Source organism: Tasmannia lanceolata, unplaced genomic scaffold, assembly GCF_043159265.1.
Source record: "Tasmannia lanceolata isolate RefF3 unplaced genomic scaffold, GAP_Taslan_0.1 ptg000016l, whole genome shotgun sequence".
Classification (NCBI taxonomy): Eukaryota; Viridiplantae; Streptophyta; class Magnoliopsida; order Canellales; family Winteraceae; genus Tasmannia; species Tasmannia lanceolata.
The window spans coordinates 10,770,571-10,793,933 of NW_027518693.1; the positions used below are offsets into that span (position 1 = coordinate 10,770,571).

The window sequence follows — 23,363 nt, forward strand, 5'->3', positions numbered from 1 at the left end:
AGGAATGGGTTAGGCATAATGGGATTCGGAAATGGGTTTTGATGGCTGTGAAGAAGATGAAGATGGGTTTTACCTGGAATAAAGTGAGATGGGTTTGAGTAGGTAGCAAAGGTAGGAGGGAAGAAGGAAAAATGATGGAAGGTGGGCAGCCATGGCGGAGGTGGGGAGCCGGCACCGGCGAGATTGCCGGAGAAGAGAACCTCCAAAACCCCTCTTTCTCTCTCTGTTTCTCTCTCTCTCTCTGTTTTTTCTTTTTTTTTTTGAAAATGGGGATAGTGGTGGTGGAGGAGATTGTATCAATGGCAAAGGAAATGAGGGCTGGAGTGGTGATTTCTCACTGAAGAAGACAAGGATCAAAGGTGGTGGATGGGTAAAATGGGTTTAAATTTGAAGAAGAGGGTTCTTCTGTATAGAAGATGATGGAGGTGGAGGTGGGTCTTGAGGTTGAAGGTGGCGGTGATAGGTGGAGCTCGGAATCGGTGGTGAAGAAAAAAGAAGAAAAGGGTCTTTAATGGAGGTGGGTTTGGGGAAAAAGTGCTTGATAGGGGCGGCCGGCCGGTGGAGATGAAGGGTTGAAGGAAGATGATAATGGTGGAGATGGTGTCGGCGGCGAGGTGTAGCCGTGGCGGAGAAAATGGTGGCCAGCCGCCAAAAACCCTCATCCCTCCTCTCTCTGTGTAAAAATGATGAAATGAGACTCCTCCCTCCCCCTCAAACCCTAATTCGTTGTCTTATTTAAGGAAATGATAAATTCGCACCCCCTCATCCGCCATGGACAACCCCTCTTCTAATGGATTTCAATAATTTTTCATACAAGCAGGGGGGGGTCAAACAGAAAACAGGAGGCAAATATTTTCTTTTTCTCCACAAATCCTAGGCCTTCATTTTACCTCTTGCATTGGATGGCTAGGATCAAAACCCTAAAAATATCTGCCTTTTAACTAATCCTAGCCCCTAACCCCTTAGTAATCTAGATTATGGCCTAATGGTAACTTGAAGGGGAAGAAAAGCATCTTTACTATTTACAAAATTACCCCGGCCTCGGATAATGCACCCCTCAATTATACTGTACACTAATCTGTGTACCCAGATATCCTCCTGGACAGCCCAAAATGGCAATTTTGAACTGGTTTTTTAGATTCCAACACAACCCCTTTTCTGGCTAAATCGCCACCCTTCTGAACTTGTACCACGACATTTTCTGAGGTTTGCTCGCTGGGCAAATTAGCTCGGATTTCGACGAAACTTTGCAGGGACCTCGGTGGGACTCTAAGCTAACCTAGGGCACAATTTGGGACCTCAAAACACTAGTTTAATAGGGTAATTATTTAAAACAAGACGTAAAAGGGTTCAGTCGAAATGGGGTGTCTACAGATAGCATTGAAGGTACAGTGCTATTCATTTTCTTAAAAAAAAAAAAAAAAAAAAAAAAAACCTGGTCAAATGAATGTCCAAATTAAAACTTACATCTGGTAGTGAAATAGTATAATAGACCTCAAATTAGTTGCAAATTTTTTGAATAAAATGAAATTTTTTTATTTCTTCCAAAAATTTCAATTAGGTATCATCAAAACCTAACATAATGGTAATTGAACCCAGAACTTCTATAAATTTCTCGAGTATTTTGCCTTGACAAATTATTCCCAGATCTGAACCTGGTTACAATGGGAGCATGCCTATAGCACTTTTTCAACAAACTCAAAGATAATATAAATAAGTTGGCTTATGATAGTTGTGACTTAACCCTATAAACAAATCAATAGATAAGGAAGAAGAGAAAAGGAGAGGAGAGGGAGAGAGTTCGTGGATTTCAAAGTCAAACCCTATGGTCCCTTGTGTTTATTATATGTATGGACAAACATTACAAATGCAGATTATATTTTCACTATTCACTTGACTAGTAACACACCAGATGTGATGGTCCCTGTATAATGTGTAATATACCAAATCTTCCCCTTAAACTAAGCATGGATGTTGACATGTCGAACTTGCACAAGATAGACTAACTTGGGCTTGACAACCCCTTTAGTTAAGGCATCTACAAGTACATTTGTCTTCACAAATGGCAAACAAATCTCTTTAGGAGCAACTCACTCTCTCGTACAAAGGACCTGTCAACCACTATGCGTAGAACGATCTTGCTAAACCGAATTAAGAGTAATATTAATAGCAGATTTATTGTCATATGAAAACTCCATGGGCCTTTCCACCTTCACTCTGGGGTTATATAGGAGAATCCTTAGCTAAAGCAACTCGGCAATCCCATTGACCATAGCCCCATACTCAGCCTAAACGCTATGTGACAACAACTATTTCTTGCTCTTGCAAGAAACTAAATTACCTCTAGCAAAGGTACAAGAGAAGTTCTAATTTATGTTTCCCACTTAAATAGGAAACAAGGCAACTTTCCCAACATCAATGATAGTGCATATACTTATCACGCATGATTAAATACTTCATTAGATATATACGACACACCCAAAATTTTATGCTTACGAAGATTGGATCTAGAAAATAATTATCTTCAAAGAATTTCCCAGATGGTGAATGGAATAAATATAGTTTTGTTTTCCATGATGTGGAACTGCCGAGCATGATCATGAGATGAGTCTTTTGGTCGAATATCTTAAAGTCCACCCCCTTGCTATTTTCGGCTACATAAAAACTTGAGGTGGTAAGATTTCTTTGCCTTCAGACATTCTTTAGAAACAAGGTGGGTCTAAATAACACGGCAACCTGCTAAATTGCTTATGCCATTGCCTTGAGTACAACTCATCAATAACACAAAACAGTTTTTGGTTCTCTTGGTGGTTCTTGATCTACTTAGAAACATGCCGGTGATTCCATTGATCTGAGCATAAAGGCTTGGATAAGTCTGGAAACTACTTCAGATCCTATTTATCGTGCTTGTGTTTGTCAGAGCATCTTCAACGGTTGGATTATGTGCATCGTCAGTGGATTCCATATGATCATCATGGCTGGAGATACAATCCGATTTCTGCAAAAACAAGTATTCTAACACAAAGGCCTCCTACTACACACTCAATACTCACCTCCCCTCGACACTAATCTGAATTGAATGCACCGCCCTCTTTGCTGTAAATTCCATCCTCAGGCATTTGTCACTCCTCCAAAGTTCAAAACTGTTGACAGCAACATCCATTTCCTCCTCCCTCCAATTGGCTAGAGGAATTCTCATCTTTATAAAGAAGGTATTAGGCGTGTTGAATGTTGTGATAATAATGGCATCACCGACGATTGCTCTCTGTTATACACGCATGGATATAGCCATGCGCAGGGTTAACTATGTTTAGAAATCCTCTCTTGATTTCTATGCCACTATATATTTTATTGCAGTTGCTGACTTACTGTTGTCCCTTAGCCTTTTTTTTTTTTTTTTTAGTGGCAATGAATTCATTAAAAAATGAGATTTTATACGGTGATCGGGCACCAACAAGGGCGGGGCATCCACCCTTCGTATTTGATCCAACTGCAGCGCAGTTTTTCACCTTTTTAAGAGACTGATGTTGAATCAAGTATCAAGGATGGATGTCCCGCCCTTGTTTGTGCCCGATATGGCACCATATAATTTCTCGTAAAAAAGAACTGAAAGAGGGGAAAAACCAAACAGAGAGCCCAAAACAATCAAGGAGGAAGTCGAAAACTTCCAACTCCACCTTCAAGGAGTCGCCCTCTACTTAGGTTAAAGCAATAAATTTACCTATTCCAGCTCTCCCTCTGCTTAGATTAAAGCAATAAATTTAAGCGATAAATTTTGGGTGATGATATTTTCACCCCCTGCCGTACTTGCATACACCCTTTATGATGTGATTTGACATAAAGTTACCCACTTTTCACGTCAAATCAGGTTATAAGGGGGGTGTGCACTTAATGTGGGGGGCAAAAATATCATCTCCCTAAATTTTACCTATTCCTAAATTTTACCTATTCCAGCAAAATTGTAAATCCTTTTGTTTTAGGTATGACTAACTCCACACCATGAAGGTTAGACGACCTCTACAATTAATTTAAGGGCGTTAATGAACCCAGATGGTCCGATATTTCCAAATAATCCGAACGTTAAATGACGGGACTATGGCACAACACCTTTATATGATCCCTGTGCCTATTGGATACATATCCCAAGGCCCAAAAATTATTTCGGATCATGACCTAGACGTACGACGCTTCATGACAAAATCCTAATCGAGCAGCCTAGATCTGACTGGAGGACGTCAGTGTACAATAATACCCTCGTATTTTCTTTCATTGATGTCGATTCATGAGGGGTATTTTTGTAACTTTAAAAAGTCATTTTCCCAAACCAACAAACAATATTTTATTTATTTGCTCCTCCTTGTGACGATGATTGTCCTTAATGTCTAATCAGGTGTCCTTTACATTGGATCAAGTATTTCCATCGAGAGATTACTATGGCATAAGTGGGCAAGACGTGGTACTTGATTCGATCGGAAATCAAGCTCTCGATGAACTCTTCAATCCTGAGTAGCTGGGGTAGAATGTTTTCTTCACTATGCTCGATATGAAGGATGTTTTTATGGAAGTGAGGTGAATCTCCATATGCCATCTTTGACTCATGTGCTTCAATTGAAAATTTCATAATGATGCTCTGTTAAGTGATTCGGGCTCTCCAGGAGCTTCAAATGACGTTGGCAGCATACTTGGTATACAAGAAATTTACTCGGGCAATTTTTTATCTCCACTGTCACTCCCCGACCCCACTGTGTAGATATTGTCTGGTTCTGGGTCATCGACCCTCCCCGGTTTTGTTTTCCAGTAGCACTAACTGTGCCCGACCCACTCCGTGGGACCCGCCTCTTGGAGATGCTGAAAACACGTCTACACGGGGAGAGGGAAAATTCACATATATATAGCCCAACAACTTTTCCTCACTTTCTGATGTGGGATCTAAGAATCCACCCCCCTTAGGGCCCAGCGTCCTCACTGGCACACCATACTAGATGGTACCGAGAAGATCCCTTTAGGACTGACGACCCAAATCTTGCTATCCAGTATCCACGGTTCTACATACTATAGTGGTGTTAGGCAACAGTAAACATGCTTGCCATATTCATGCATGTGACACCAAGTCCAATTAACATGGATCTCATTATTATGTAACCAATCAACGCATGGGCCAGTTCACACACACATATACACATGCCAATGAAATGAAAATGTTAATAGCTTTGTATATTCTACCTAATTTCATTTGCCGGCAGTACAGATGGTAGGCAAAAACATAAATTATTAGCTGAGCTACCCAAGCTTTTAGTCATGCTGATGGCTTGTTTATGTGGCATAGCTTTTTATACCTATAAAAATTTGGTTAGGTCCCATCTAAGAATGACCTGCAGGATTAATACAGATTTCTGTCCCTGGTATAAATAATCATCTCACTTACAATTTTATTGGTTGAGAAAAGTACGGAAAGCTGGCTCATGTTTTGAGAAATTACGGATTTCGGGCACCTTCTAAAACAAGAATGAAACACGGGCTAATTTTCAAAATCGGGCCCTGATACCCTTTTGACATCGACAGAGTCCTCCTTTTTCATTACTGCCTATTAAATTGGCGCACTTCACGAGGCTTCTTTTGGTTCTTTTGAATGTGTATTTGAACCGATAGAACCTTGGGTTCGTTTCTATCTTGGCCGTTGGAAATAATTAGAGACGGATGGATGCTTGACACATGTTGGAAAACTTTTTGAAACGCTGACGTTATATATTGAATACTTTTTGGAACGCTGACGTTATCTTTTCCCACTTCTCTTTTGGCTTAGAACGGTAACGTTATTGAATACGTTTCTTTTGGCTTAGAATCTTTTTCCTTCTCTTTTGGTCCTCATTATTTACGCCAGCATACCCATTATTTCCGCCGGCGTACACCCTATTTTCGCTTACACCCTATTTCCGCCGGCATACCCCATTATTTACACTGGCGTACCCATTATTTTCGCCAGCGTACCCATGAATTCCGCCAGCGTACACCCTATTTCCGCTTACACCCTGTTTACGCCGGCGTACCCCATTATTTACGCAGGCGTACCCATTATTTCGGCAGGCGTACCAATGAATTCCGCTGGCGTACACCTTATTTCCGTCAGTGTATCCCTTTATTTACGCCCGCGTACACCCTATTTCCGCTTACACCCTATTTCCGCCGGCGTACCCCATTATTTACACTGGCGTACCCATGAATTCCGCCAGCGTACACCCTATTTCCGCTTACACCCTGTTTACGCCGGCGTACCCCATTATTTACGCAGGGGTACCTATTATTTCGACTGGCGTACACCCTATTTCCGCTTGCACCTTATTTCCGTCAATGTATCCCTTTATTTACGCCCGCATACACCCTATTTCCGCTTACACCATATTTCCGCCGGCGTACCCCTTAATATGCCAGCGGCGTACTATAGAATCCGGTGATATTCTCAGCCAAAAGGGATGTGAGAAATAATAAAATATTCAATAACGTCGGTGTTCTAAGCCAAAAGAGACGTATTCAATAACGTTACCGTTATAGGCCAAAAGAGAAGTGAGAAAAGATAATGACTTTGGGTTGTCAGCGTTCCAAAAAGTTTTCCAACACGTGTCAAGCATCCATATGTCTCTAGTTACTTCTGACGGCCAAGATAGAAACGAACCCAAGGTTTTGTCGGTTCAAATACACATTCAAACGAACCAAAAGAAGCCTCGTAAAGCACACCAATTTAAGAGGCAGTAATGAAAAAGGAAGACTGTCGATGTCAAAAGGGTATCAAGGTCTTTTGACCACCCGACTTTGAAGATTAGCCCGTGTTTCATTCTTGTTTTAAAAGGTGCCCGTAATCCGTAATTCCTCGAAACATGAGCCTCCATTCCGTACTTTTCTCTTATTAGTTTTTGACACCTTTCAATTAGGGCTGCAAACGAGCCGAGTCGAGCCGAGCTTAGCTTTGGGGTGTTCGGGCTCGGCTCGTTAAGTTTGAGGCTCGGCTCGTGACGAGCTTTTTTTTTCGGCTCGCCAAAATTCCACAAAGCTCGAGCTAAGCTCGGCTCGGCTCGTTTAGTAAACAAAACGAGCCCGAGCCGAGCTTTTAATGACCCGTGCCTAAAAGATCAAATAAATACCATTAAGTAACATATATATATATATAGAACATTTGAGACTTTTGACACCTGAATGGTGGTTGGTTGCTACTTGCCACATGACTCTAGCTGAACAATAATTTAACGGTCGATGTGACGTGTCCATTGTCAAACCACGCAAATACGCAATGGAAAAGAAGCTGTGGGGCATTAAAATCGAATTTATTATCCGGTTTATAAAAAGAAACACGAAAAAAATACAACTTAAAATCCCACCTTTCATCTTACAATTTGCTTGCCTCTCTCCATGTCTAACTCCAACCAAATCTCACCTCCTCCCATCCCTCTAGACATAGAGAAAGATATGGAAACATCCCAAACCCAAGAACCCAACAAAGAGGGCCTCACCAAAGCCACAAAAACAGCCTTTCTAGTGATAAATTCTATCATTTTTTCCATAGGTAACATTGGTGGCCCCTTACTTCTTCGTCTATACTTCGTACGTGGTGGCAAAAGAAAATGGCTATCAAGCTGGCTAGAAACAGGTGGATGGCCAATTATGTTAATCCCTCTCTTAATCTCTTATCACAATCGTCGATTAAAAGACGGTAACACCGCAAAAGTTTTCTTCATAACACCTCGTCTCTTCATAGCCTGCTTTGTGTTAGGAATTCTCACTGGTATGGATGATTATTTATACGCCTTTGGTGTTTCTTATCTTCCTGTTTCTACATCAGCTCTTCTCATCTCAAGTCGATTAGCCTTTACTGCAGTTTTCGCTTTGGTTATTGTTAAGCAGAAATTCAGTCCTTATTCGATAAATTCGGTTGTTTTATTAACCGTTGGAGCGATTATTCTTGGATTACATACGAATGGGGATAGACCTAAGAATGAAACGAATTTTCAGTATTGGTCTGGGTTTTTTATGACTATTGGTGCAGCTGCTTTGTATGGACTAGTGTTGCCTTTGGTGGAGCTTACTTATATTAAAGCAAAGCAGGAAATAACGTATAGTTTGGTTATGGAGATGCAGTTGGTGTTGTCTTTCTTCGCTACTGCTTTTTGCACTGTGGGGATGTTGGTAGATAACGATTTTCAGGTATCAACCTCTCTCTCTCTCTCTAGAAAGTACAGGAACAGCTAGATTGGGCACGTGCAATATTTTTTTTTTTCAAAAATACTGGATCATACAGGCTTACACCGTAGGATGATCCAAACCGTCCATTTCATGCGCCACAACGTAAGTTGTGCCCCAAAAATCATCTATTCAGGAACTGCATATTATGAAAACCTCAATAGATTGTAGGGATAGGAATCATTCTAATGGAAATGATTTTTGGGACGCAAGGTGTATATGTTGTGGCCCATCAAATTGATGGTTTGGATCATCCTATGGTGTAAGGCATACGGTACTTTTGGAAAAAATATTGGACTATATGGGCTCGCACCATATCACTTAGATTTTGCGGGGGTATTTGATTGATGAGATTTGCCGTGATTTTTCAATTTCTACAGTGGGTTCCACTTCATCGAATGATCCAAATCGTTCATTAGTTGGGCTACAGCATAAATAGGCTGTACCCTGTAAACAATCTCCATAGGATTATCCTAACCCTCCAATCTGGAGAGGGACTGCATATTACAGATTCTTTTAGAGATCGGAGGGTTATAATCATTGTATGAAGATGATTTAAGGGGTGCAGCTTATTTACATTGTGACACAGCAAATGAACGGTTTGGATCATCCTATGATGTGGGCCCACTGTACTTTAAAAAAAATACTAGACCTCACTCTCACACAGCGTATAAAATGTGTTTGATTTGTCCGATTAAAATATTTGGGTATTTGAGTCATAGAGAAGAAAAATTGAACTATCATTGTTTTTCTTAGGGCAGTGATATCTCCCCCCCCCCCTCTAATGGATATGGATATCACCTCCGCCGCCGCCGCCGCCGCAGCCATAACGTTTACTTTTAAGCCTTTTGGAGGTAACGGTGGCTCCTCCACCCTTTCGCATATGGGGAAAAATATCCATGGGGGGGGGGGGGGGGATCTCTCTCCTTCTTTAAACCGCCCCATCCTTCTCTCACCACTTGAGAAACTAAATTTTTCATGAAAAAAAAAGAGGGATAATTACATTTACACCCCCTCTAGTTTCTGACACATCCACTTCCACCCGAATCCAAAGCGTTTGGTGGTGTTTGGATTCGGGTATGGGCCCACATTATTTGGATGATCCAAAGCATTCATTTGATGGGTCCTGACATAGATAGGGTGTGCCCAAAAAATCAGCTCCATCGGATCATCTTAACCCTTCAATCTATGGACGAACCTTCAGCTGAGGGGGCAAACCTTAAACAAATTGAAACTATAAGGGTGTATTTGTCACTTTTTAAACTATAGGGGTGGAAGTGGATTTGTCAGAAACTAGAGGGGGTGTAAATGTAATTATCCCAAAAAAAATTCATGGTTTTCAAACATGGCTTAAGTGTTATGAATTTAGGGCTCAAGACAGCCCTCCGCAGTGACCCGTTAACAGTCCAAATATGGAAGCATCTTTACGATTTTGTGTGTTAACCAAATTACACAAACCCGATGTCGTCCTAATACACTATCTATGTCAACCTTCTTCACCAGGGGATCCAAAATCTCTTTAATCCGTATTCATCCTAATACGGATTAGGATGAAGATGTTTATTTACGTTTTTCGCTTCTTCACCAACCGGAGACTCTTTTTGCTTCAAAAAATCTCTCAACAACGACTACAACATCTCTCTATCATAAACCGTTAATTCCCAAAGTAGATAAGGAACTTCTACTGGTGAAACAACCCACTAAAAGGGGCTCTTAATAAGAACCCTATCATAAACCGTTAATTCCCAAAGTAGAAATTTTTTTGCATGCCTCGATCTTGCAAATGAGATATGCCTTCAGTATTGGACCCACTGGGTCACCCTGTGATGACAAATTAAATCAGCGGTTCAAAACTACCAAGCAGTTATGCCCTGTGTGCTTTTAGTCATAGTCGTCTTCATTCATCGAACATATTATTTTATCTCTGCACTTACAACACTATTATTTCAATATGCTTAAAAGAACTTCACATGATTTATGAAGAAACATGTGATGGCCAAACAAATATTTTCCATAGAAACACATGGGGCAGGGGAAGACCATTAGTTCAGGAGTTCATGACTCAACCTTGGGACAGCATACAATCTTGGCCTATGTGTCTCAATTGCTTTAATGAGTAAACCTAGAGATAGCTTGTCTAAAAGCTTATTAAAGCAATGTTAACATAGTGAATTAGTGATAGCTTGTCCGAAAGCTCATTAAAGAACTTCACATGTCTAGTGTGCTCTTCCCCCATCACTTTCCATCTTCCAATGATCCAAATCTTAGTAACCTGGTCTGCTCAATGTCAAATCATATATTAGGCCGGGATTGATTTGGATTTTGAGAAATGATTGAGAGTCCAAAACTGTTTCATTTGGAGTCAAATAATCAATTTTGGACTCATAATCCAAAACAAACAGGGCCTTAGGAATTGGTCCGCACAAACCTAGTCCTAATATAGGACAGAATATGTCAATGGGAATTAATATATTGGCCGCTGCTTTTATTTACTTGGGACAGCCTCCTATAGTGTAAAAGAGTAGTCATAAATACACTAGAGGGGGCCCTTCTGAGTAAAAAAGAAGGGGGCGAATATATCACTTCCCTATGCCAAAATTAGCAAATTATGGTCCGGCATGAAAGATATCCCTCAACATATTCCTTACACACTCAGTGCTCATACCCCAAAGATCAAATCCGACCTACACTCACATCCAAGAAAAACCTAATTCTTTTCTCTTTTCCACTCTAAAAGCTCCATTTCTTCTTCTACTCTTTCAATTTCTTTATCTCCTGTACTAACCAAGAAACTTATAGAGAAATCCCATGATTTTAGAAACCATCCAAAGCAATTCTCTTTCTTAATTCCATTAGAAAAATACTAGGGGGAATCTCGATTGCAAGGAAACAAGACACCAAATCCAATAATTTCCATCTTTGGCTTGTTTCTTAGCCACACTGAATAGTTTTTTTTTTTTGGCGTCTTCACCTTTTGGCCGGCACTGCAAATATCCATCGACCTTCTATCATCACTAGCTATACAAATTATTATTGAATCATCTTGGTCTTAATTCCACCAAACTCGTGGTCTTAATTCCACCAAACTCGTTCAACGGGACCAATGTACATCTGTAGCTTGTTTGGAGTAACTCTCAACTAGTCAACTCTGAAGAGGATTTTCGGCTCGTCTTCTCTACTACTAGAAACTAAACCGTCATGCACTTCACACTATCTGCTTTTATAAAACTTGTCTTTGCATATGAGACCTTGAGTGTGCCCACGTTTCTCTATTTCCAATAATCTATTAAGGTATTATGAACAACACTCATGAATGTAGTTCTCACCAAATGATACAAATCATCACACGTTTTTCCTTTCATCCTTACTGTATATCCACACGTGATTTTCATGGGTATACTTCCAGCTGAATACCTACAACCGATGGAGTCTAATCGGCCAAAAGATGCTAGATTCTTTCACATCTCTGTGACATGCATTACACAACTCAAAGTGAATACCCCTTCATTGAATATTGGTTCATATTCATTCCCAAATTCCTTTACGTCAAAAGTAGATCAGTTACCCAAGAACATAACACATATCCTTCTCTCTTGAATATATATCAAAATATTTTTGTTTGGAGCATGCATGAGCAGAGTAACCGATACGTAAGATCAAATCATCTAGAGAAGTAATTTTACCCGGATAGATCAATAGGACATCTTCAATAATCTCATCATGCTCATCCTTGAATCTCACCACCGTATGTCAGCACCATTATCTGAGTTGTCAGCTGGTTTCAGAATATAATTCCACCTGATCTGACCATAACCGAGTAGTGATAGCAATGCACACCTTTTTTTCAAACTATGGATCTCGAACTATCATTTCCAGATCTTTTATAAGATAACCTTATTCTTTGATTCTTACTATGAAGTATGAACAACCAATTTATGAACTTGATCATCATTTCAGTTAGGCCTCCTCCTAATCTTATTTGACAAATTGCATCACTATGACTTCTTTCGACTCCACTATGTCCTTCTCAAAAAGTGGCGTAGTCAATAGATTTCCATACAAAACATGAAGAGAAATGAAAAGCACTGCCGTTTCTACTTCATCTTTGCATTAACCTTGTGGAGCTAATCCTAGGAAAGAAACTCATCTCTCTCTCTCATATGGGTTTATGACATAAATGTTACAGGTTATTCCAAGAGAAGCAAGAGAATTTGAACTTGGCGAGGTAAAATATTATGTGCTTCTCGCCGCGAGTGCAATTGTTTGGCAGTTCTTCTTCCTAGGAATGGTGGGTGTTATTTCATCTTCTTCATCTCTGCATGCGGGAGTTATCATTGCAGCTCTTATCCCTGTCATAGAGGTCTTAGCCGTCTTCATCTTCAAAGAGAAATTCGGTGCTGAAAAGGGCGTTTCCCTTGCTCTTTCTCTTTGGGGTTTTGCCTCCTACTTGTATGGAGAGATGAGGAAAATGAAGAAAGAAAAGCTTGCAGATAGAGAGAAAGAAAAGCTTGCAGATAGAGAGAAAGAAAAGCTTACCTCATTCGTAGTACCCAAATAGCATTTCTTTATGTAAGGGTAATTGTATGAATATACGTTAGCATGGATTGATGATCTTGATTTGCCTTAAAGAATTGGTGTCCCAACCGTTCATCTGGTGGACCCCCAATGTGGATTGGATTGGAGTCAATTTTTCATTAACTCTGATGATTTAAATGTGGTTTTGATTTAGTAGGGCAAAAAACTCAATCTCGAACTCGAACAAGAACTCAACCAAGGTGAAACCGAGTCGATTCGGGTGAGAATCTTCCAAGTGATTTTGAATTTCTTGGGAAACAGGCTGGTCGATCCAGTTGGCCAAACTGCATTTTCTAAATTTTTCTATTTTTCTCATTTACCGTGCCTAAAAGAAGTGGGTAGAGAATGGTTGCTGCAAGCAAACTAAAAATTAGCAACTCAAATCTTGTATTGATGGCTGGAACCAGTCCATTAGGGCCACAGTAGACTAAAAACCTCACAAGACAAAACACATATAGCCGTTAGACCACTGGCCTGCAAATGGATGGTTCAGCTAAAATAGTTCACATTCAACAAACGAAAGTGTAAAAAGAGGATACTTAGGATGATCACTTCTGCAAGAAACTTGGGGACATGGCAGGAGCACAAGATACGGGTTGTTCAAGGACTACCATGTTCTCTGATGTAGTGCCAACATGGCAGCCATGTCAACCCTAGGTGTTTTTGGTGGAGTTCCAAGGTGCAATCTTGCAGTAATGTTGCTGGACCGTTTTTTAATCTCTTTTTTGGATCTCTAAATGCTAGAATTATGGAAAGTGGTAGACTACAAAGTTGTAGGTCTCTTTGAGATCTTTCCAACAAGTATTTGTGCTTAAAAATTGGACAATAGGGTAGAAAGTTATGGCAGTTTTTGTGGACTATGTCTGTGGGTTCCCAAAACGGTCAAAGTTAGTGAGTTCTTATACAATTAATGTTATGTTAGTCCCTAAACTAGCTAGTGGAGGAGCTTGAACGAATTTGCTTTGGTTTTCTTTTATTTAAAGAGTTACAAACTATTTTAAGAGGGGATTTTGGATGTTGATTAACTTATGTAATTGATGGAATATAATTGATGGAATATCAATTGGGTTGAGCTTTGCTCCCATTTTCTTCTTCTTCTTTAAGTTTTGTTCTTGATATCTAATTTCTCTTTTTCTTCCCTCTTAAGCACCCGCATTATTCTCCCATGAACATTGTAAGGACCATGGAGAGTTTGAAAATGAATTAAGATAAAATGGACCATTCTAACTCAATACAAGACTGACCCAAAATACATGTACACTCAGCTATAGGATTTTAGACTATATTTTTATTTTCTTATTTTTATTTGTTATTATAGGGCATTATACGACACAAATCCCTTTTAAGACTTGCATCGTTTTAAGGGTACAGTTGTCAATATGAGGAGGGCTGTTAAGGACAACATTGACATTAAACATAATTGAGTCCAATTAACTTAAGTCGGGTCAGGTTGAGCTTTTGCTAAAAAATAATTGGAATCAAGCCGAACCCGGCCCTATTAAATGGTATAAACTTAATCCAAATTCTCAAAAATTGACCCGAGTTGCACTTCTACAATTATCAGTTTTGGACTCACAATCGGTTCTCAAAATTGGAAACGCTGATCCCTAGTTCCTTACAATGGATGGGTCATGACTAAAACTCTCCTGCATTAGACAATCCTGTCCCTGCAACTTTGAAGATTTTTGTATCATTGTTCTGTTGGAAAAGTAATTCAAAGTGGGCCCACTCTAGCCTACATGTTCTTCATAACTTTCTGATGGAAAAGACTTCCAGGGCCCAGCCTATCTATGTTGGGGACCAATAAATTAGTGAATGGTCCCAACGTTTACTCTTCCCCAAGAACCACATAATTTTATAATCTATGATTGTAAAATCCATGTATCCAAACGGCCCCTTATTGTATGTTTGGACGGGAGTTGAAGTGTTACGAGAGAACCCATGTCAGACCAGATACCGTGTCCATATCAATGCAACAATGGTGGGTGCTGGCTCGCTACAGAGGACAATGCATAGCAGAACTAATCCAAGGAAGTTCAAAGAGCCACGGTATCAATCCACCACTGACTCAGAATATGCTCCTGAATAGCTTCATTCGGTATAAAATCTTGAATGGTACAAACATGGCCACCCACAGATTCACATGCAATTTCTGTCCAGAAAGCTACATACATGTATAAATTTTAAGACACATAATTGGTCTTCCTTCTTGTATTGTTTCCGGTTGCTATTTGCATTGTACCGATACAGAGATGGCTCAAGTCCCAAAAAAAATGTTTACTATAACAACAAAATGGCTGAATTAACCTCAAATTAAACATGTAACTCTATTATTTCAATATGAATGAACAAGTACTATACATAAGTTTTGATCCACCTTTCAAACAAGGATCAGTTCTTTCTGAGGTGAGATCATAGCCAATGAATGAGGAAGTAAAGACTGATTTTTTAAGTAGCTTATTACCTCCCAATGATGAGCTGGATGGGAGTTTTGATGCTCAGAGAAACCATTAGCATACCACCAACAATGTAGACCTCAACCCATACTTCTGTTGAGCAACAGGAGGATCAAAATGAAGAATGGAAATTGAAGCATAGCAGGACCCGTCAATTCAACCAGTAGATAGCTGCTGATAAAGCCTGTTATTCATATAAAGATCTCTATTACAGTTAGAAAGAGATACAAAGTTAGTAACATCTAACAAAGACACCACACACAGACACACACACATGGGACCGGCATTTCAACTCATAAATTAGATACTTCTACTCGGATTGTTGGCCATGTCTTGACTACGACAGTGTGGGAAGTTATGACTTATGAAACATATATTATTATATAAGCATGTGATTAGGGCTGTAAAGCTTTATGAAAATAAGTTAAATAACACAGCAATGCCCCTACAAATTTTGCGGGTTCTCACTCTACAAATTTCAACTCCTCCCACTTATAAAAGATTGCAAGAGCTTTCACATAAGCAGCAATTCCGGCATATATAGATGGCTCTCTACTCCCCCAAGAAGTCTGTAAGTTGTGGAAGAGTGACCCGATGAGAAGTGGAGGAGGCCTAAGGATCATATGACACTATACGGTGTTTCATGTAAAAGTTACTTTGACTCAAGTCTCTTAAATGTTAAAGAACTAAATGTGATATATTTGAATAGAAAAATTCTGCAAACGCTTGACGTTTCCTAAGAGTTGTAATTGTGATTAGTTTCTAAAGTTTGTCCTCAGTTATCAAATTAATATTAAATTAACATGTAACTACTTAGTTACTATAAATTTGATAAGTTATTTTCATGCAAAAGAAGGGTGTTCAAACTTCAAAGATCCAAAAATGTGTAAAATGATTGTAAAATATCATTTTCAATGCACCTTGACCTTAAGGAGTCCCCTGTGCACCCTAAAGAATGCCCTAGCAAAATCCTTATTTGGAAGTTGCAATAGGTAGAGACGTAGAGTCCATCCTCTTCTTTACCTTCGCCGATCATCCCATCCTCCTCAAATACCTGTCCGTGATCACAAAAGAATTTGAACTAAAAACGTGTGAGCAGTTTGAATGTCGTGTGAGTTTACTAAATATAAGGTTGAAGTTTAAAGAAGGAACGCAAAGAAAAACATGAACCGGGTTGGGTTACTTTCAGTCCTTCCGAGTTGTTGACTGGTCAAATCATTTTTTTTTTATAAGACTTGAGTTTCGAGTTATTCGACACTATAAGGGAAATAATATATTCGCCCCTTTTTCTTTCTTAGGCCACCCGTTTGTAGTGTAAAAGGGTAGTCATAAATACAGTATAGGGTGCTGGACAAGGGAAAAAAGAGGGGACGAATATTTCACTTGCCATTAATTTATTACTATAATTGCAATGGGTCCCACGGAAAATTGCCAATGGACGATATTAAAATGAGAGAATTGCCAAGGGGCGACACTTTTGAAAAATTGTTAGAGAGGGACGAAATGTGGGTTATCAAGTCTCTAAAAAAGGGCTTATCAACCCTCTAAATGGGGTTATCAAACTCTCAAAAAGGGATTATCAACCCTCTTTAATAATTTTTCACAAGTGTGTCCTCGGATGGCAATTCTCGTTTTTTTATGGCCCCCATTGGCAATTTTTCCTTCAGAGAATTGAAGCAAAGAGGACCACGAAATCAGTGCCCTCAGGCCCCTCACACGTATCAATCTTACGAAGATATCTTTATAATTTTGTCGCAATTGTAGACTGGCCAAAACTAGCTTCAATGGCAGTACTAATTTAAGAAAAGACTTAAAATCCAAACACAAGAAACACGAGAAAACCCAACTGAACTACCATTCAGTTTCTTCTGCACTCCCCAACTGAACTACCATTCAACTCAAAACTCAGTCTCATTAACTTTCTCAGTCCCCCAAAAAACCCCTTCTCTCTAAATTTGTTTGCCTCTCTCCATGTCTAACACCAACCAAATCTCACCTCCTCCCATCCCTCTAGACATAGAGAAAGATAGGGAAACATCCCAAACCCAAGAACCCAACAAAGAGGGCTTCACCAAAGCCACAAAAACAGCCTTTCTAGTGATAAATTCTATCATTTTTTCCATAGGTAACATTGGTGGCCCCTTACTCCTCCGTCTATAGTTCTTACGTGGTGGAAAAAGAAAATGGCTATCAAGCTGGCTCGAAACAGGTGGATGGCCAATTATGCTTATCCCTCTCTTAATCTCTTATCACAACCGTCGATTAAAAGAGGGTAACGCCGCAAAGATCTTCTTCATTACACCTCGTCTCTTCGTAGCCTGCTTTGTGTTAGGAATTCTCACTGGTATGGATGATTACTTATACGCCTTTGGTGTTTCTTATCTTCCTGTTTCTACATCAGCTCTTCTCATCTCAAGCCACTTAGCCTTTACTGCGGTTTTCGCTTTGGTTATTGTTAAGCACAAATTCAGTCCTTATTCGATAAATTCGGTTGTTTTATTAACCGTTGGAGCGATTATTCTTGGATTACATACGAATGGGGATAGACAGTATTGGTGTGGGTTTTTTATGACGATTGGTGCAGCTGCTTTGTATGGTCTAGTGTTTCCTTTGGTGGAGCTTACGTATATTAAAGCAAAGCAGGAAATAACGTATAGTTTGGTTATGGAGATGCAGATGGTGTTGTCTTTCTTTGCTACAGCTTTTTGCACTTTGGGGATGTTGGTAGATAACGATTTTCAGGTATGAATCTCTCTCTCTCTCTCTCTCTCTCTCTCTCTCTCTCTCTAGAAAGGACAAGAACAGCTAGATTGGGCACATGGAACTAATCATCCCATTGGTTAAAGGGCCACTACCATCTGCAATGTGACAAAAAAATATCTCTCAAATTTCTCATTTCGATAGTACATCAATGGAGATTTTATATGGTGTAAGCTGGTATGGTCCAGTATTTTTGAAAAAAAACTGTACGGCTTACACCATAGGATGATCCAAACCGTCCATTTGATGGGCCACAGCGTAAGTAAGTTGTGCCACAAAAATCATTTCCATAGGATGATCGATGATCAATGATCCCAGCCAAACGATCTATTCAAGGAACTGCATATGATGGAAACCTCTATAGATCTAAGGGTTTGAATCATTCTATGGAAATGATTTTTGGGACGCAAGGTGTGTATATTGTGGTCCATCAAATTGATGGTTTGGATCATCCTATGGTGTACGGCGTACAGTACTTTTGGAAAAATATTGTACTATATGGGCTTGCACCATATCACTCAGATTTTTTGGGGAGTATTTGATTGATGAGATTTGCCTTATTTTTTTCAATTTCTATGAAGGGTTCCACTTCATATGATGATGCAAATCGTTCATTAGTTTGCCTACAACATAAATAGGCTGTACCATGTAAATCATCTCCATAGGCTGTACCATGTAAATCATTCCCTGCCCTCTTCTTACTTAGGTCTTCCCTTGGGGGTTGGTAGACCGCATAAATCTTTATGGGATCCTATAATACAAAGAATTGAGAGAAGACTGGAAACTTGGAAAAGAAATTTAGTATCTAAAGGAGGAAGGTTGACTTTGGTTAAGGCAGTGTTGGCTAATATTCCTGTATATTATCTTTCTTTGTTTAAATGTCCTGTGAGTGTGGCGTTGAGAATTGAGCAAATCCAACGTAGGTTTCTTTGGGGAGGCTCTGATAAAAAGAAAGGCATCCCTCTGGTGAAGTGGGAATCGGTTTGTCTTCCGATCAAGTGTGGAGGTTTGGGTATTAGAAGAGTAAAAGAATTTAATCATGCTCTCTTAGGTAAATGGCTTTGGCGTTTTGGAGTTGAGCAATCTTCTTTGTGGGTTAAGGTGGTTGGGAGCAAGTATGGTTTTCTTAATGGGAACTGGCAATCTGCCTGTGTTTTGAAAAATAAAAAGTTGACAATTTGGAGAGATATTCAAAGGTTGAGTCATGAGTTTGAGAAAGGTATTCGGTTTAAAGTTTATTTGGGTGATCGTATCAGATTTTGGTTGTACCCGTGGTGCTCGGCTGAGCCGCTTAAGGAGCTCTTTCCAGATCTATTTCTGGTTGCTTCTCAAAAGAATGCCTTGGTTGCCGATTGTTTTGATCGGTCTGAGCTTGGGGTGATCTGGAATCCGAGTTTCAGAAGGAATTTCTTTGTTAGAGAGTTGGCTTCTATTGCTCAATTGCGAAAGTTGATTGAAGGGTGTTATATCAAGAGGTCTGGGTCTGACAGAAGAATCTGGATCTGGAATCCATCGGGTTTCTTTTCAGTTAAATCTTTTTACTTTCAACTTGTGCCCTGTGGTTTACCTTCTATTTCAGCCAAGGTATGGTCATTTCAGTGCCCTCCTAGGGTTTCCTTTTTTGGTTGGGTAGTGAGTCGTGGTCGCATTCAAACTATGGATTTTCTTAGAAAAAGAGGGATGTGGTTAGTGGACCATTGCCCCTTATGTTTGGAAGATGGAGAGTCTATAGATCATCTTTTTATCCACTGCAGGGTAACTAGAGAGGTTTGGGGCCTTATTCTATTTGCGGTTTGGAATATGCTAGATTTTTTCGAAATCTATCCTCGAGGTGATTAAGAGTTGGGAGTCGAACCCTTGGAAGAAGAAAGGGAAGGTTTTATGGAAGATTTGTCTTTTGGCCTCTTGGTGGGTTATGTGGAAAGAAAGGAATTCTAGGGTGTTTGATGGGGTGGCTAAATCTCCTTATAGACTTTACATCAAAATTATTGTGGTCTCCATATTGTGGGCTAGAAGTACCCCTTTGTTTAGATTTGTATCGGCTTTTGATCTCTGGGAGGGTTGGCGGATAGTGTGCAATGATAGGGAGAGAAGATCCATGAATGTTCAAAAGTGGGAAGCCCCTCCTAATGATTTTATTAAACTAAATTTTGATGGTTCTTGTTTAGGCAATCCGGGTCCTTCAGGTGTTGGAGGTCTATGCAGAGGTTCTTCTGGTTTGGTCATGTGGGCCTATTCTGGTCCTATTGGAATATGTGATTCTAGTGAAGCGGAGGTTAGGGCGGCTTTCCATGGCATCAAGCATATGAATAAAGAGTCCTATAATAAGGTGGTTGTAGAAGGGGATTCCTTAAATGTGATCAGTTGGCTTTCGGGAAAGGTTGACCCTCCTTGGAGGTTTCTCTCCTTCTTTGATGAGATCTCAGACTTAACCTTCGGATCTTCTATAGCTTTTAATCATATAAGGAGATCTGCTAATGGTGAAGCAGATGCTCTAGCTAGATCGAGTGTGCCTAGGTTGGGTCAGGAATGGTTCGACTATTTTCCGCCTTGAGTCATTTTATTTTGGTGTTTTATCTTTTAATGTAATCATTGAGAACCATCTCGGTTTCTCTTCCTTCAATATATAATTTTACCATTTCAAAAAAAAAAAAAAAGAGACCGCATATTACAGATACTTTTAGAGATCGGAGGGTTATGATCATTGTGTGAAGATGATTTAGTGGGTTCAGCTTATTTACATTGTGACACAGCAAATGAACGGTTCGGATCATCCTATGATGTGGGCCCACTGTACTTATTCAAAAATGCTAAACTTGAAGCTCACGCAGCATATAAAGTGTCATTGATTAGCCTGATTAAAAGATTTGGGATTTTGAGTCATAGAGTAAAAAAAAAAGGGGATGACAAATTCGCATCCCATGTAGATAATTCGCACACATTTAAAGGAGAGTATGTGGCAGACTTTTAGGCCACGTTTGGATACCAACAAGATTTAAATTTGGATTTAGTTGATATTTTGAACTGGATCAGATACTTAGATTTCCAAATCAGCTACAACAGTGCAAAAAATTTCGATTTTCAAATATGTTCTGCGAGACATTATTTGGAAATCATTTTTTGTGGCAACTTCCTTCACCTCGACGTTGCTCCGGCAGCAGCGAGACATCCCTCCCTCCCTCCCTCCTCTCTCTTTCTCTCTCTCTTAAAACATGATCATGAAGATGATTGATATGTTTTGTATCCAAAACTCAAATCCAAATCAAAATACAAATGCATGAGGTATCCAAACGGGCCCTCACGGCTTTTAACGTCAATTCACATTTAAGGGTGCGAATTTATCAATACCCAAAAAAAAATTGAACTATCATTGTTTTACTTATCGTAATAGGCCCACAGACCTACTTTCATCTTTGCATGTATCCTCTATTCGATTGGAGCAACATCCAGTACTTTGGGTTGTGATGATCTAGAACTTTGTCTCTATCAGGAAATTAGTACACTCACGGCGTGGAAGAGTTTGACGACTATTTTTTAGGCGATGATTTTTTCAGAAATCTTTAAAGCTTAAAATGGGGCGTCAAAAGTTCGGAATATTTCACAAAAAGACCAATCATTTGGAGAATTTGTAGCAAAGCCGCTAAGCATGCATGGTATCTTATAGTTGAATTTTCTAAAGTTTCATTTCCTCTGCGGGTATTCAAATGTATGGTTGGTTCAAGGGCTCATGACTACTCATCAAGCTGCAAAGCCTAGACCAGCTTTTTTATACGGTGATCGGGCACCAACAAGGGCGGGGCATCCACCCTTCGTATTTGATCCAACTGCAGCGCACTTTTTCACCTTTTTAAGAGGCTGACGTTGAATCAAGTATCAAGGATGGATGTCCCGCCCATGTTTGTGCCCGATCTGGCACCATATAATTTCTAGTAAAAAAGAACTGAAAGAGGGGAAAAACCAAACAGAGAGCCCAAAACAATCAAGGAGGAAGTCGAAAACTTCCAACTCCTCCTTCAAGGAGTCGCCCTCTACTTAGATTAAAGCAATAAATTTACCTATTCCAGCTCTACCTCTGCTTCGATTAAAGCAATAAATTTAAGCGATAAATTTTGGGTGATGATATTTTCACCCCTGCCGTACTTGCACACACCCTTTATGACGTGATTTGACATAAAGTTGCCCACTTTTCACGTCAAATCAGGTTATAAGCGGGGCGTGCACGTAATGTAGGGGGCAAAAATATCATCTCCCTAAATTTTACCTATTCCAGCAAAATTGTAAATCCTTTTGTTTTAGGTATGACTAACTCTACACCATGAAGGTTAGACGACCTCTACAATTAATTTAAGGGCGTTGATGAACCCAGATGGTCCGATATATCCGAATAATCCGAACGTTAAATGACGGGACTATGGCACAACACCTTTATCCGAACCCTGTGCCTATTGGATCCATATCCCAAGGCCCAAAAATTATTTCGGATCATGACCTAGACGTACGACGCTTCATGACAAAATCTTAATCGAGCAGCCTAGATCTGATTGGAGGACGTCAGTGTACAATAATACCCTCGTATTTTCTTTCATTGATTTCGATTCATGAGGGGTATTTTTGTAACTTTAAAAAGTCATTTTCTCAAACCAACAAACAATATTTTATTTATTTGCTCCTCCTTGTGACGATGATTGTCCTTAATGTCTAATCAGGTGTCCTTTACATTGGATCAAGTATTTCCATCGAGAGATTACTATGGCATAAGTGGGCAAGACGTGGTACTTGATTCGATCGGAAATCAAGCTCTCGATGAACTCTTCAATCCTGAGTAGCTGGGGTAGAATGTTTTCTTCACTATGCTCGATATGAAGGATGTTTTTATGGAAGTGAGGTGAATCTCCATATGCCATCTTTGACTCATGTGCTTCAATTGAAAATTTCATAATGATGCTCTGTTAAGTGATTCGGGCTCTCCAGGAGCTTCAAATGACGTTGGCAGCATACTTGGTATACAAGAAATTTACTCGGGCAATTTTTTATCTCCACTGTCACTCCCCGACCCCACTGTGTAGATATTGTCTGGTTCTGGGTCATCGACCCTCCCCGGTTTTGTTTTCCAGTAGCACTAACTGTGCCCGACCCACTCCGTGGGGCCCGCCTCTTGGAGATGCTGAAAACACGTCTACACGGGGAGAGGGAAAATTCACATATATATAGCCCAACAACTTTTCCTCACTTTCTGATGTGGGATCTAAGAATCCACCCCCCTTAGGGCCCAGCGTCCTCGCTGGCACACCATACTAGATGGTACCGAGAAGATCCCTTTAGGACTGACGGCCCAAATCTTGC

The 23,363-nt window shown here is 39.9% G+C and overlaps 1 protein-coding gene and 1 pseudogene across 2 annotated transcripts; both read left to right on the forward strand.

The window, feature by feature from the left end:
• The first annotated feature begins 7,354 nt into the window (after positions 1 to 7,354).
• Positions 7,355 to 12,787, forward strand: LOC143847881 (purine permease 3 pseudogene; annotated as a pseudogene). The gene is made up of 2 exons (XR_013235254.1): positions 7,355 to 8,193; positions 12,416 to 12,787. The product of XR_013235254.1 is annotated as a purine permease 3 pseudogene (transcript).
• Positions 12,788 to 17,082: 4,295 nt separating this feature from the next.
• Positions 17,083 to 23,053, forward strand: LOC143848167 (purine permease 1-like). The gene is made up of 2 exons (XM_077357030.1): positions 17,083 to 18,002; positions 22,727 to 23,053. The coding sequence occupies exons 1-2, from the start codon at positions 17,484 to 17,486 to the stop codon at positions 22,844 to 22,846; spliced, it is 639 nt and encodes a 212-aa protein (XP_077213145.1). The 5' UTR covers positions 17,083 to 17,483; the 3' UTR covers positions 22,847 to 23,053.
• The last annotated feature ends 310 nt before the right edge of the window (positions 23,054 to 23,363 follow it).

Excerpts from the sequence above, each read along its gene's own strand:
- LOC143848167 (XM_077357030.1), top strand. The coding sequence starts at position 17,484 with ATGCTTATCCCTCTCTTAATCTCTTATCACAACCGTCGATTAAAAGAG. Across the intron at positions 18,003-22,726 it reads TGGTAGATAACGATTTTCAG|GTGTCCTTTACATTGGATCA; the intron begins GTATGAATCTCT and ends ATGTCTAATCAG.